Below are 14237 nucleotides of genomic sequence, written 5' to 3'. Positions count from 1 at the left end.
TTTTTGGGGTAGTTCACACTGTTTTAAAGAAACATTTTATTGTTAAAAAGTTTAATACTCAAAGATTACCCTATATTTTGAAAAAATGAGTGAAAACGACAGCCTGTAGGAATATCTCAAGAACTATTTTTAAAAAATCAAAATTCGTACTGATCCACGTTTGTCTGAAATTGAAACAGATAATGAAACTTGAATCCATATTGCTTTAAACCTCAAAACAAATTTACAATAAGATGCACTTGACAAAATTGCAAAGGCCTAAAAATAGCAAAGAATTGTAAGAGCACAAACACATTTTTATATGCAATTTTCTTAAATACTAGCGGTCTTATTGTTCGAATTCATATTCGGGGAGGAAGTTCAATTTTTGAAGGAGTATAGAGAACATTTTTTTTGCAAAAATAATTGAAAGATTTATGAGAGGAAGGAAACAGAATGAGGAATTCACAACATTAAATTTCTTCATGACGGCGTCCAAACCCACAGGTCATGAAGTGTAAAGGAGTTTGGGGGATAAACAGAAAGTTAATGTTTTTTCACAACAACAAAATTTGCCAGATTTTTCAACCTTTGACTTGTTTCATTTCCCAAACTTAGATAAACATACTTCAGAAAGAAAAAAATAGGTACAGCAAATCATAGGATCTGCCATATTCCAGTATAAGAAGGGTCATACTCAAAAACATGTTCTAAAAACAATTAGAAATTGAATAAAAATGTTACGGACATGTGTTTTAATTAAAAGAGAATATTTTAGTTAAATCATTCAGACTAAATCATAGAAAAGCGTTTTTTGTTTCTTTCCGAGCTCCAATGACATTATTCATTGAACGCCCCTCGTACGTTTAAAACTGCACAAAATATTGGTAAGATATTTCACTTAGTCAAAGCGCATTAAATATATTAGTTTTGAGGAATACATTTCATTCAGAATGAGAAATGAAGATGGGTTGCCTGTTTAAGGGTTGTCGATACCAATTTTGTTTTAACCGTCTTTCCTCTATGGAAAACGAACTGGTCATTCTTTAACAGAATGGACAGTTTTCCAAAAAGTCTAGACACTTACAGGCAACTTTATAAATTGATATGGGAGTTTGCTCAATACATAGTTTTAAGAAAGGACAACACAGATAGAAGATCGTATTTAAATATAAACCTACGAATGACAATAACTGCCTGCCTGGCCCGCCATACAGCGTAGATAACGACTGTGTACTTTTATCAGCGGTCTGGATGTTGACCCGTGGAATGTTGTGTTATACTTACAGGTCAACCCTCTCACGGGGATAAGTCGTGATCGTATACGTATTTGATGTCCACGGAAGTTAAATACACAAATATAGGTAATGTTTTAAAAATTGAGGATCCCGAATAAAAAGCGACATTAATGCATTAAGGACAGAGGAACGTCTCGTTCCTAAATAATAGATAGATTTTTCAAAGATTTTGTCATTGAAGCATTGCTACTTAAACAGGTTTACTCAGAAAAAATTGAGGTACATTACATGTACCAGGCATTTCTTCAAATTAAAAAGAGTAGTTTTCCTTATATAATCCTTTTTGGGAAGAAAAATAATTTTCCTATTTCAAATGTTTAAAGGCCGAGGTTTTTAACCGTACGGTTTTCCTCAGGTAAGTTTGGTGTGGGGTGGAGCTTAATTGAAGCGGCTGAGAAGCCCCGAGGGAACGACGCTGTCTTGTGTATACTACCTATATACACAGGATGTTGCCTGAGCCCCTGAGTGTATTACCTATATGCGTTTTCCTACGACTTTGTAAACCGAGGCCGTTTTTTCTCATGTTTAGCTCATGAATTGAAATGCGAAATAAAGCATTAATTTTTTGTTGCAGACAGAATCCTTCTCAACTTTTTTCTTTTAAAATAATTGATATTTTTAATAATTTGACATTTATATATGCAGTGTGTTTCTTAATGAAGTGTTAGAACGAAAATACATTGTGCACCGAAATTTGTCGTAATCTGACAAAAAAAGGGAAGTAATTCAAATTACACGTCGTCTCATAAAACAGTCTCTCGGTAAATAACAACGAAACTTAGAAACGATGTTTAGAGAATAAAATGTTGAAGTAAAAATATTATTGTCTAAATCTTTTTAAGATAAACCCTACTTGATTTTCCCATAACGCATGGTCGGTTAAAATGGCCAGGGCTTCGGACCGGGGTTGATTCCCCGACAGCTATGAAACGGGAATGGAATCATCTGCATCGTTTTTTTTTTTTCACTTTCGGGATTCAGTATTAATTTCAAAGATCAAATATTAACTACAAATTAGCAAGATGTTATATTCCGAGTAATTTCTCTTCTAAAACTTCGCTTGACTCATGAACATTGTTACAATGTTGTCATACTTGTTTTTAAAAAAATAATTTTATTTAATTCCATGATACTAGCTTCAAACGCAGTTCGGTTTATTTTGTTAATTAATTGAGGAATAAAAATGTACGTTAAATCATGTTTTGACAGGAAAATTAAAATTATCGATTGTAATCGTGATATGAAATCCTTCCATTTAAAATTCAATTTGTAATATATATTATATAGCCATGGTTTTTCTTGTCATTTATTTAATTATTTGAAAGATTGATTATATTTATGGCATATTCTTATGAATTAAAAAAGAAAAGAACGATTTGATTGCTTCTTTACATGTATCACGTTGGCATGTGCGGTAGGCATCACAAGCCTGAAAGTTAATTCGATGGTCGGTACGATCTCCAGACAAGGTACACAAGATATACACAACAGCAGCAAACTAAATGTCAATCAAATCAAAGTATCCAATCCCTGGCTAAATTTCAAATGATTGACAGGGGTTCTAAGACCAGGTAAATTTGAAGGAGGTGCTTATTCCCCCCCCCCCTTTAAGTAATTAGATTTTGTAAAAACGTTTAGAAACTGGTTTAGAAATCAGAATGTTATTATAAGATTTGGAATAGTTTTCATACATTACGAAGATATACAAAACAACTTTTGAGGAACATCTCGTCTGACCTGAAGATATGCATTAGTACATGTACCAAGGACACCTGACGTTACTTATCTTTCTTTTTATAAAGAATATACCCACTATCTATTAGGGATAGGTGGTATATATATTTTTATTATTAAAAACTAAAAGAAAAATAAGTCACGTCAGGTCCCTTTAAATGGTACATGTATGCGTATGAAATGTTAGATTAAGGTCAGACGAGATGTTCCTCAATATTTGTTTTGTATATCTTCGTAATGTATGAAAACAATTCCAAATCTTAATAACATTCTGATTTCTAAACCAGTTTCTAAATACTTAAACATTTGAAATAGGAAAAATATTTTTCTTCCCAAAAAGGATTATATAAGGAAAACTACCCCTGTTAATTTGAAGAAATGCCTGGTAACGTACCTCAATTTTTTCTGAGTAAACCTGAATTAATTGTGTTTGAGAGGGAAATACTTTATAATTGTTTGTGATTTATTAGATAAAAGGATCATTGATCAGGTGTACTGATTTTAGAGCCGTATGTTTTTCATTACTGAAGACAAGAAGCCGCGTCCTTATGTAAGTCAGGATTTCCTCTGATATTCTTGAATAAATCAAAGAATGCAAATATAAGTAACGCGCATCATGGAATATGCCAGCAGAGCAATTGCTATTCATAACGCCATGTTCACTGAATAACGTTGTTTATTTCTTAAATACCCCCGGGATCTTTCGATCCAGGGGCATAAAGATTACTGAATGAAAGCGCTTTAAAATTTTATTCTTTTCTTTTGCATCAAAACAATCTAGCGTCTTGAGAAAGGAAGCAATAATCATATGAAGTTGTATGAAATGCGTTAAGAGATTCCAGGAATTCAAAATTAATACGGTATGATACCTTATTTCAAACGAAAAATGTGATAATACATTTTCAACTCGAATTAATGATATTGTCTTTTTATCTCAAATTGGTGAGATAACTATTTCGAAAAGGTGATATCACGCGTTGAATGATGGACAGATGAGGATTTTCTGTTTGTTAAAAGTGGCAAAAAGGTAAAATCTGAAGCAAGGCTAATTCGATAAATTCATGGAATCAGAGTAGAGTAGGAGAACTCAAGAGTGTTGGTTAATTACTATTTTCTACTCTATCTACATGTAATTTGATAATTTAGATTCTTCAGGATAAAAAAAATTATTATTTGCGGTTAGAGTAGGGTTGTCACCCTCACGCGAAAGCAACCTCGGGTGACAACCCAACTCAGACTTGATAATTGGTGATGTCTCCCTTCTAAACAGTCCATAACTGTATATTGTCACCATCTACCAAGTACAAATATACACATACATGTATACGCAACTAATATTCCAATTGCGAGTTGAATTGTACATGTAGTAATAGCAACTGGTTTGTGGCAGGAATTGTCCTCATCTATAAAATAAAATTAAAAAAAACTCCTCAGTAATTAATGATGATTAATTTGTAATCTAAAAGGCTTTAATTGGCAAAAAATCTCATGAGGGCTGTTCAGTAAGTAATGTACTGGTACTATGACATAAAATATAGAAATCATATGACATTAAGCCTGAATTTCCTTTCTCTCATTGACTGAATCTTAAATGAATTGATTATGTGATCACTTTTCATCATATAGAATATGAGAAGCTGGAAAACAAGGTCTATTCGAGACGCTGCATTAAAAATGAATGGTAAGAAATCAGTAAACTAGAGTGAAATTAAACACTTCATTAAAGGTGCTGTATACATGTAACTCGTTAAGAATCCCAAAGAAATATTGATTGAAATACAGGTATGTGAAATTTACAGCAACCAATGTCTGTTTTATAGACACATGAGCAGGCGAATTTCAATGAACAAAAATGATATAATGTGCATAAAAATGGGTACCGACCTTGGCGACAAGGACCTACAATAACAAGTGTAGTGTCTGCCAAAATTCAGCAAATATCACTTATGACATTTGATTGACATTAAAACATAGAGAAAAATTGATAGGTATAAATTTTGGTTAGATTACACTGTTTTAAAGAAAAAATTGACAATAAGAAAGCTAAGTACTCAATGGTCACTATATGTTTTGAAAAATGAGTAAAAACGACAGTGTGTAAGAATATCTAAACAATTATTTTAAAAAAATCTGAAATTGTTGTTATCCACATTTATCTGAAATTTAAACGGATGATGAAACTTGAATATATTGCTTTAAACCTCAAAACAAATTTACAATATGATGCACTTGTCAAAAACATCCAAGGTCTGAGAAGAGCAAAAAATTGCAAAATCACAAACACAGTTTTATATGCCATTGTCTTATATATTAGTGGTCTTGTTTTTCAAATTCTTATTCGCGGCAGCAGATCAATTTCAAGAGAACTCTAGAAAGCAGTTTTCTTTGCAAAAAAAAAAAAAAAAAAAAAAAAAAACTAAAATGTTTATGAGAGGATTGAACAAGAATCAGAAATCCACTCCAATAAAGAATTTCTTTAAGGCAGCGTCCAAACCCACACTCGCTAGGTCTTTCACCTTTGAACTGTTTCATTTTCCAAACTAAAAAACAACAGCACCATTCAGAAAGAAAAAAAAAACAAGTCCAGGAAATCAAAGGATTCGCCATATTTCAGTATACGAAGGGCAATACTCAAAAATATGTTCTAAATCAATCAGAATTTAGATAAAATAATTACGGACATCTGTTTTAATATAGAGAGAATATATAAGTGAAATCATTAGTACTAAATCATTGAAAAACGATTTTGTTTCTTTCCGAGCTCTGAGGACATTATTTATTGAACAGCCCTCGTATTTAGTAATATTTTACTAATTTTAATTTAATGCCACCAGAGGATAAGAGTTTATAAATAAACTCTAGAGAACTTCTCTTAAAGGTAAAAAAAAATATTGAATGAATATAGACTGTTTTTTAAAAACGTTATCGCTCAATTATAACGTCAACATTGACTTAAGCTTAGTTTAAGCTTTAATCCCCCCATACTTTTCGACTGTAATAGAATTTTGTGGATAATAAAGCATTTTCATTTTATCAAAATTGTGTCAAATGTGAACCAATGTTCATGTTCATGTTAAATATCATTAATTATTTACAAACTTCACTAAATTGCCGAGGGATATTCTCGTAATTTTATGATCATAAAAAGGAGCACAGCATGTGTGACCAGTCGGCAGGGGATGCTCATTTTATAACTGCACCTAATTCCACCTCTGATGTTTTGAGGGGCCAGTCGGCAGGGGATGCTCATTTAATAATGGCACCTGATTCTACCTCGTGTTTTGAGGGTTCGTGTTTGCTTTGTTTCTAATTTGTAATGTTTGATGGACTATTGGGTTTGAATACTGTTAGTTATCTCCACATATTCCACATACAGAACTCTGAAACATGATGCAAACACTTATCTTAATCCGTTTCCTTATATAATCGTACAGTTACAGATAAAGTAAATTTTTTGTTAAACGGACTTTTATTTGAGCTTCAATACTGTCCGTTTTCTTCATATATTTCATGACGCCCCGTGGGGATCCGGGTCAGAATAGATCCTCAGTACCCCCTTACTTGTCGTAAAAGGCGACTAAATGGGGTGGTCCTTCGAATGAGACCGTATAAACCGAGACCCCGTGTCACAGCAGGTGTGGCACGATAAAGATCCCTCCCTGCTCAAAGGCCGTAAGTGCCGAGCAAAGGCCTAAATTTGCAGCCCTTCACCGGCAATGGTGACGTCTCCATATCAGTGAAATATTCTGGAGAGGGACGTTAAACAGTATACAATCAATCATTTCATGACAATATTCAGGAGGTATATGCTGATTAAAGAGACTGTATGCAGTAATGAATAATTTTTTCCTTATAAAAATAATTCCAGATATATACATAATCATTACCTTTTTCATTTTATGTAACAATAGCAGTGTGAAGTATGTATCTTAATTAAGTTTGTTCCAAAATACATCGCTATTTAATCCCTATACACCTTATTCTACCAAGCTATGTATACATTCGTAAAAAAAAAAACAATCAGTAAAAATAAGTTCGTGAAAAGTAAAAAAAAAAGGAGAAACAAAGAAATAATCTTGACCTATCAATGAAAGTCGAGATGAAAAAAGGTGCAAAGGACAAAAATCACGATTATTTAGGCAAGATTAGAAGAATTGCTAAAAAATAATAAAGGGATTTAATAGCGTATCGAAATATGGAAAAACAATATGGAAAATGGAAAACATCTATGAATCTTATTATGGAGGATTTTGAAATTCTTGCATAACTACTATTCAATTGTATTTTTAATAAATATATCTTTTAGAAATATTATTTAAAACTAAATTAATATATATTCTGATAATTTTAAAATTACTGCAATCAAGAAAAAAAAAATCATTATCGTATAATTAGTTGCTCGAAAACAATTAGGGAGAAGAGTAGAATCTTGGTTATTTTTTTCTTTTGTTGTGAAATATAAGAAGATATGGAACACTATTCGAGCTTAAGAGTCCATTACCCATTCTAGATAAGAGAGGTGGTATCAGGTGCCATGGATGAGTGAGCATTCCCTACCGACGGGCCACACCGGCTATGCGTTCGTTGTCATGATAATAAATAAATAGCGGGAAAAAAGGCAATAATTCAATGTCTAGATAATGGTCTAACAATTTGGGAAAACATCAGCCAGCTTTTGACTTAATGATAAATAAAATTTGTTGACAAGATCATTATACCAGGGTATCTACTAGAAATTTACGAAATGATGACTAAATAATTATTTTGCCTTTTAATTCAGAGTGGCTCCACTCTTGAACAATCAAAATGATGCATTAGAATTTCGAACAATTTTTTTATGTCAAATATAGAATAACAAACCAGATTCGCATTGCGTTCTGCGCATATTCTGTGGATTTTCACCCATAGACTTCGACTGAGGAGCGAAACCTAAAACAAAAGAAAAAAAATCTTTTTAATTAAATCCAATTAATTTCAATTCTTCTTAATTAAACATAGAAGAAGTAATCATTTTCTAGTCAATTTTTCTCTGTAGAAGGAATATATAAAAGAAAAAAAATACCAAAAATAATTTTCTCCTTGACATGAGAAATCTTGCATTGTACATATTCAATATCCTCTTCCATTTCTGATTTTTGGCTAAGTGGTAAGTCTCCAATCATACGATCAGTGTCTGTCTTCAGGAAACTGTCTAATTTTTGAACCAGTAAGTTATATAAACTGATATTTTTCCCCACAGACAAGGTGCGCTCAGAAATGGAGCAGCATTCCAATGCATTGTCGATAAAATTTTCTAAAATTTCTCTCCTTTTCGTGAGTCTGCTTATATTAGAATTTAGTCTTTCGGCTTTCTTCTTATTAACATTCCTTTCGTAATCGAGTAAAAGTCTTATTTCTTTCCTGATAGTTTCTGCAAATCTTTTTTTGTTGGTTAACATTTGGGTTAAATAGGAACTTTTCCTAATAATGGTTAGATTATATACACGCAACAGCTTTTGGGAAATTTGCATACCTAACTCTCTGCACTCCTTCAAAATTTCAACTTCTTCTATTAATTTGATTTTCATGTTTTGCTTTTTCCTTTCCGAAAAAATAACTTTATCTATACTTCCTTGGGTGTATGGTGTATTCCCATTTTGTCCTTTGTTATCCGATTCTAAATTGAAGAACAAGGCACAGTTTCAATAAAAATCTTGCAATGTGATTTTCTTAAAAATAAACTTATGCACTGACTGACGTTTTTCATACTATTTTTAGTTTGTTATTTATACATTGAATTGACGACGGATTTTTTTCCGTTATTTCCCGATCATGACAAGGAGCACCCGGCGAGTGTGACCGGTCAGCAGGGGATGCTCATTCCTCCATAGCACCTGATCCCACCTCTGATAATTCGGAGGTCCGTGTTTGCTATGTTCCTATTTTGTATTGTTTTCTTCTTTGATATTGAATACTGTTCGTTATCTCCATATCCTTCATGCAAGAAATTTAAACACCTGCTTTCTAAATCATTGTTTTCCCTGCAGAAAAAGCATACTCATAATTTATTCTCTCATGTATTTATAAATGCTAATTGTGAATTCATAAACAAGTACATTTTTCATTCTTTAGAAATATAATGAAATTTTCTTTTAAACACTATTGTTAACAGGCATCGCCCAGAGAGATTTTTCGATATGTGATTTTTCATTAAATTTTGCACACCATATCTACAAATGAAAGTGGGCGACGGATTTGGATACAATTTTATGAAGGAAAATTACCAACACTATTTCCTGATTTATCATTGTCCTTAACTCAACTAATATTGAAATTAATTTCAAAATTTTTTGATGAGGTTAAAATTTAGGGAACAATAAAGCTAGAACCGTACCTTGCTCTTTATTGGTATTTCTTGAAATTGATGCTGCAAATTCTTGATATTCTTGAAATTCTGCACGTAATTCTGATTCAATGAATTCTTCTAAATGTTTTTGGCTTTTCATTAAAGCTTTAAATTTGGATATCAAATTTTCAGACATCTTTTTCTTTTCATTTTCTTCGAATTCTTGTAAAGACTTAACGCCTCTCCTTACAGTTGCTGCTAATTTTTTCCTTCTACTCTTTTCCTTGGTTGACAAAGCTGAACGTAATTTCTGAATTTTCATTAAACATGTTTTTGCTTCGCCTATTTTAATTTTTATTTTTCGACATTTCTCGTACATTTTCGTCCGCAGAGTTTCACATTCATCGCTGATCTTCGTATACCTATGCCCAATGTGATCCTGGACAACGCAATTGGCACAAATAGGCTTGTCACATGTTTCATTCTTACAGAAAAATTTTAGGTCGTTTTTCTCATGACCCTCCAAAAGGCAAATATCATATTGAGAATTGATTTTACACTCAAATTTGTGGTTTCGGCAGACGTCGTTTGTTTTCCTCTTTTCAAAGCACATATTACAAAATCGAATGTTACAAAATGTACAGAGGTGAAAATTGCTTTCTTGCATCATGTATATTTTACAATCATTGCACAAGCTTTCAGAAGTGAATATGAGAACCAAATCTCTCATCTCACGTCTCATGTTGTCCTTTGGAAAAATCAGGATGTCTTTGTTTTTAATAACGTGCTCTTGGTTGCATAAAGGGCAAACTATTTTCTTACAAGAGGAATGCTTCAAAAGACATTCGGAACAAAATGTATGATTGCAAGGAAGAATTCGGGGAACATGTGCATTTTCGTCATAAATGCAAAAGCATATTGTACATTCGCAAAAAGATTCCAGATTTTTGACAAAAGTTGTAATATCTGATGTACCCATCTGAAATGAATAAATACATTTGTTTTAAAGACAGATGATACAAACAAATGTTTTTTGAAAGAGACTTAATATCATGTCACAAGTTTAGAAAAGAGGATACATGTAATTCTTAGAATTTTTTCTCCTAAGAACTGGAAAATGAAATAGACTTGGAAAATATTAGTAATATTTCAATATAATTACAAAAATAGACAAAGCATACAGTACCGACCGGACACAACCTAACACCAGAGCGAACCCGGAGCGAACGCCGGGTTCGCTTCCCGGGTTCGCTTCGGGTTCGCTTTCAGAAATTTTGGGATCGCTCCGGGTTCGCTCCGCGTTCGCTCGGTGTCAGCTCTGGGTCCGCTAGAGCAAACCCGGCGTTCGCTTCCTGGGACCGCTTTACGCACTGATGCGTGAAGCGGACCCCGCTTTAATCTCACCGCCAGTAAGCCCCGCCCCTTGTATATTCCAATACAGTGTTGGTATTGTGGATCGATCATTGTTGTTTATGCAACGATGCGGACATGTACACTGTACATGTAAACAGTGATATAATGGAGAACATTGATAAATTTTCTAAAAGTCAACTGTACATTCGACGTAGATTTATATGTACATGAATAATTGATTTACTTGATTTCTCGATCCGAGAAATTCAAACTAATTTAACAGCGGGTTATAAGGCATTTATTTCTCTTAAGTTATAACGAGAAAATAAAAAAGAAGAGGAAGAAAAAAGTGTTGAATTGATTTTCAGTGTATCGAATGGTGTACTAGTGAATCTAAACTAAATACCTTTTAAATCCATGCTTTATATAGTTTAAAAATACATTTGTTATTCCGTACGTTTTGCTAAATCGTAGTTTTAATGCTTGCGTAACACGTGAATTATGATATCGCATCTATAAATTACATGTAACTTTTTGTTCATCTGATATATGTAGATTTCATTTATAGTATTTACACATTGAAAGTTCGTTATAAATATATACCGGACATTTTCTAAAAAAAAAAATGCACTACATATAATAGATCTTTTTCACGGTCAGAATTTTGGAGCGAGTATGATTTTTATCAGAATAAAGAAAAAGGCAAATAATGATTGTTCTCCCGACCCGATAATAATATATTAATATAGACCCCCTATTTCACACACATGTACGCTTTGTTTTTAAAAAATTTTAATTATTTATTTATTTTATTTATGATTTTTCAATTTACGTTTTACATTAAATAATTCAAAATTTACATCAATTAATTGATCATCTTGGGCATGAAAAATGCGTGTATATAGAAAATCTTCCTTCTGAATGCACACATTGAAGTCATTCCGCCCTAATGGTATTAACAAACTGAATGACTTCACCAGAATGTGAATTAGACCCGATTCCTGATGATACTTAACAAGATTATTCTTTCAATTTAGTATAATTCTACAGTAAGTTTGCGTTGTTAACTCTCGAACAACCCACCTAACCATGTATTGCTTACGCATTTATTGATTATTTTTTCCCAATAATTAGTCCTAAAACATTTCAAAATTTATAATAGATCATAATTCATATGTTTAAATATACATTCTATATTATATTTCTATGATTATTCTTCGTCAAGTATAGTTACGCCATTTTGAGAGAATGAAACAATGTACGATTTACTAAATGTCGTGATTAATTTGCATAATTAATTCGTTCAATTAAGTAAATCGCACTTCCCCTGAGTTTACAGTTATGATCTCTTTCTCTCTCTCTCTTTAATCTTGATGTTTCTTGTATCTGAATTGTATTAAAATATTAGGGACGTTCATATTCTTGAACCGTTAGTATCTTGAGATGATGAAATTTTACAATAATTGTCAAAAACTATATTTATTTCCTCCTCTTTTTGTCAGTAAAAATTGTAATATCAATTGAATTCCATTTTTATGCATTGACTGATGTATTTACACAATTTATTTACCAAATGGACTTTAAATACTGGTATAAAAACCTAAAGAAAATAAAAAGTAAATATTCATGTATAATTCTACGTGGAAAATTAAAACGTATAAATAATAAGTTGCTTTAATAAAAAAAAAGAAAAAATATATATAAATATAGAATACAACTCGGAGAATTAAAATAAATAAATATTAAGTAATATTTTAATTATCATAACAGATTTACACAGCACATTCACACATTTTGCTTGTAGGTACATGTACAGTGTTTGGATTTATATCGAATAAAATCAACACGTTCGATCTTATATCCCAATTGACAGATCAATATGCTATTTTGATTGATTGCTGTCCTGATTGACAGCTCTGTAAAGAAATACCGAACCCGCGTTCGCTCCTTGGGACCGCTACTGAATTTGGGGTTCGCTCTCTGGGTCCGCTTCGGGTTCGCTCGGGGTCCGCTACGGGTTCGCTCCGGGTTCGCTCGGGGTCAGCCCTAGCGGACCCCGAGCGAACCCGGAGCGGCCCCAGAGAGCGAACCCGGGGTCCGCTCCGGGTTCGCTTTCTGTTAGGTTGTGTCCGGTCGGTACTGTACTCAGTAAAGGTTTACAGATGAAAACAAATTCCAGAATACGATACATTGGTGCTGATAGTTTAATTTACATGTAAACTTTAGAAAAATTTACCAAGCAGGGTGAATTTTATTGAGAAAAGCAAAATGGTAAAAATCAGCCTATGGTTTATTGATGATTTGTTTGTCATTTTGTATTTCCTCATAGAAACTTGGCAGTGATACTTATTCGGCGTAAGTTATATTTTTCAAAAATATATTTTTTTTGCTTTTTAAATGCAAAATAGTTCAAAGTGGAAAAAAAAATAATGACTTTTTTTTTTCAAAATCAATTTATAATATCAATATTAAGCAAATATACATGTAATTGTCTGATTATTGTGTATTTTATGATTGTATTTAAAGTCTACAGCGTTCAAGCCCATGCAATTAGAGTTAGATAAATATATCGACGTGTTTATCAGGTAGTATATATACAGGGATGATAATGTAATGTTTGTTTCGATTTAGCAAAAGTTAAGTATATATAGCATTCAATGAATAGAAATATACATTTTGAGATAATTTATTCCTACTTCATAACAGAATATCATTTTTACCAGATCTGAAAGAAAGTTTGTATTTTTAATCCTAGCATTTTTTTTTATAAATACGAACAAAATAAATATGGTAATGAAATACACATCTGGTATGTCGATCACGTGTTCAATGTATATCGGGGTCCCATGTACTTGATTTTAAAAGTTTTAAAGTAAGTGGTCAACAAAGTTTTACATAATCATTTACCATGTGTCAATAAAAAATGAATTAATTACCTCTTTATGATCAGCTGATGTTGTACTTGAATCGTTTGTAAGCATATTTTATCATAAGAAAGACACAAATTTGACTGAGTCTAGCGTTTGTGTATTCAAGGGACATTGCTCAGTACCAATGCAAATGTATGGCGAGATAGAATAGCCACAAGTTTTTCTTTAAAAAATAGTTGAGCAAGCGCACTATCAATTTTTAAAAAACAGAAAGGAAGGTTTGTGATCAACTAATTTAGTTTGCTGACTTCTTTAAATTTTAATGAGTCTGGAGTCTGATAGTTAGAGTTATAATTTTTGTGAAGTGTATTTTATAGAATTAAAAACATATATATTAGTGTGGAACTGCATTGTACGAGGGCCTTTCAATAAATAATGTCCTGAGCTCTGTGACATACAACACAGAAATCATATGACATTAAGCAACTTTCTCTCTTGATTGAGTATTTGATGGATTGATTACAATCAAGCTTATGTAACCACTTTTCATCATATAGATTCATTGTTAGAAGTTGGAAAAACAATAGCTATACGAGATCTTCATTTAAAATGACTTGTAAAGAATAATTAATCTAGAGTGGATTTAAACACGTCATGAAAGCTGTTGTGAAACTCGTT

At 32.3% G+C, this 14237-nt stretch overlaps 1 protein-coding gene across 1 annotated transcript; it reads right to left on the bottom strand.

Annotated features, from left to right (window-relative positions):
• Positions 1-3704: 3704 nt before the first annotated feature.
• LOC134233859 (uncharacterized) lies at positions 3705-13742 on the bottom strand. Its single transcript, XM_062715911.1, has 5 exons — positions 13626-13742; positions 9385-10315; positions 8074-8667; positions 7872-7940; positions 3705-4414 (listed from the first exon to the last, which is right to left on the bottom strand). Exons 1-5 carry the CDS (start codon positions 13668-13670, stop codon positions 4299-4301), a joined length of 1755 nt encoding a protein of 584 aa, XP_062571895.1. The 5' UTR covers positions 13671-13742; the 3' UTR covers positions 3705-4298.
• Positions 13743-14237: the final 495 nt, after the last annotated feature.

The sequence above is a fragment of the Saccostrea cucullata genome, unplaced genomic scaffold (assembly GCF_032062105.1).
Source record: "Saccostrea cucullata isolate Sc308-1 unplaced genomic scaffold, CSIRO_AGI_Scuc_v1 ctg17614, whole genome shotgun sequence".
Lineage (NCBI taxonomy): Eukaryota > Metazoa > Mollusca > Bivalvia > Ostreida > Ostreidae > Saccostrea > Saccostrea cuccullata.
The sequence above is the reverse complement of the archived record's forward strand: the minus strand, read 5'-3'. Positions and strand labels throughout refer to the sequence as shown.

Excerpts from the sequence above, each read along its gene's own strand:
- LOC134233859 (XM_062715911.1), bottom strand. The coding sequence starts at position 13,670 with ATGCTTACAAACGATTCAAGTACAACATCAGCTGATCATAAAGAG. Across the intron at positions 10,316-13,625 it reads CATCAGCTGATCATAAAGAG|ATGGGTACATCAGATATTAC; the intron begins GTAATTAATTCA and ends TATTCATTTCAG. Across the intron at positions 8,668-9,384 it reads AAATACCAATAAAGAGCAAG|AATCGGATAACAAAGGACAA; the intron begins GTACGGTTCTAG and ends TCTTCAATTTAG.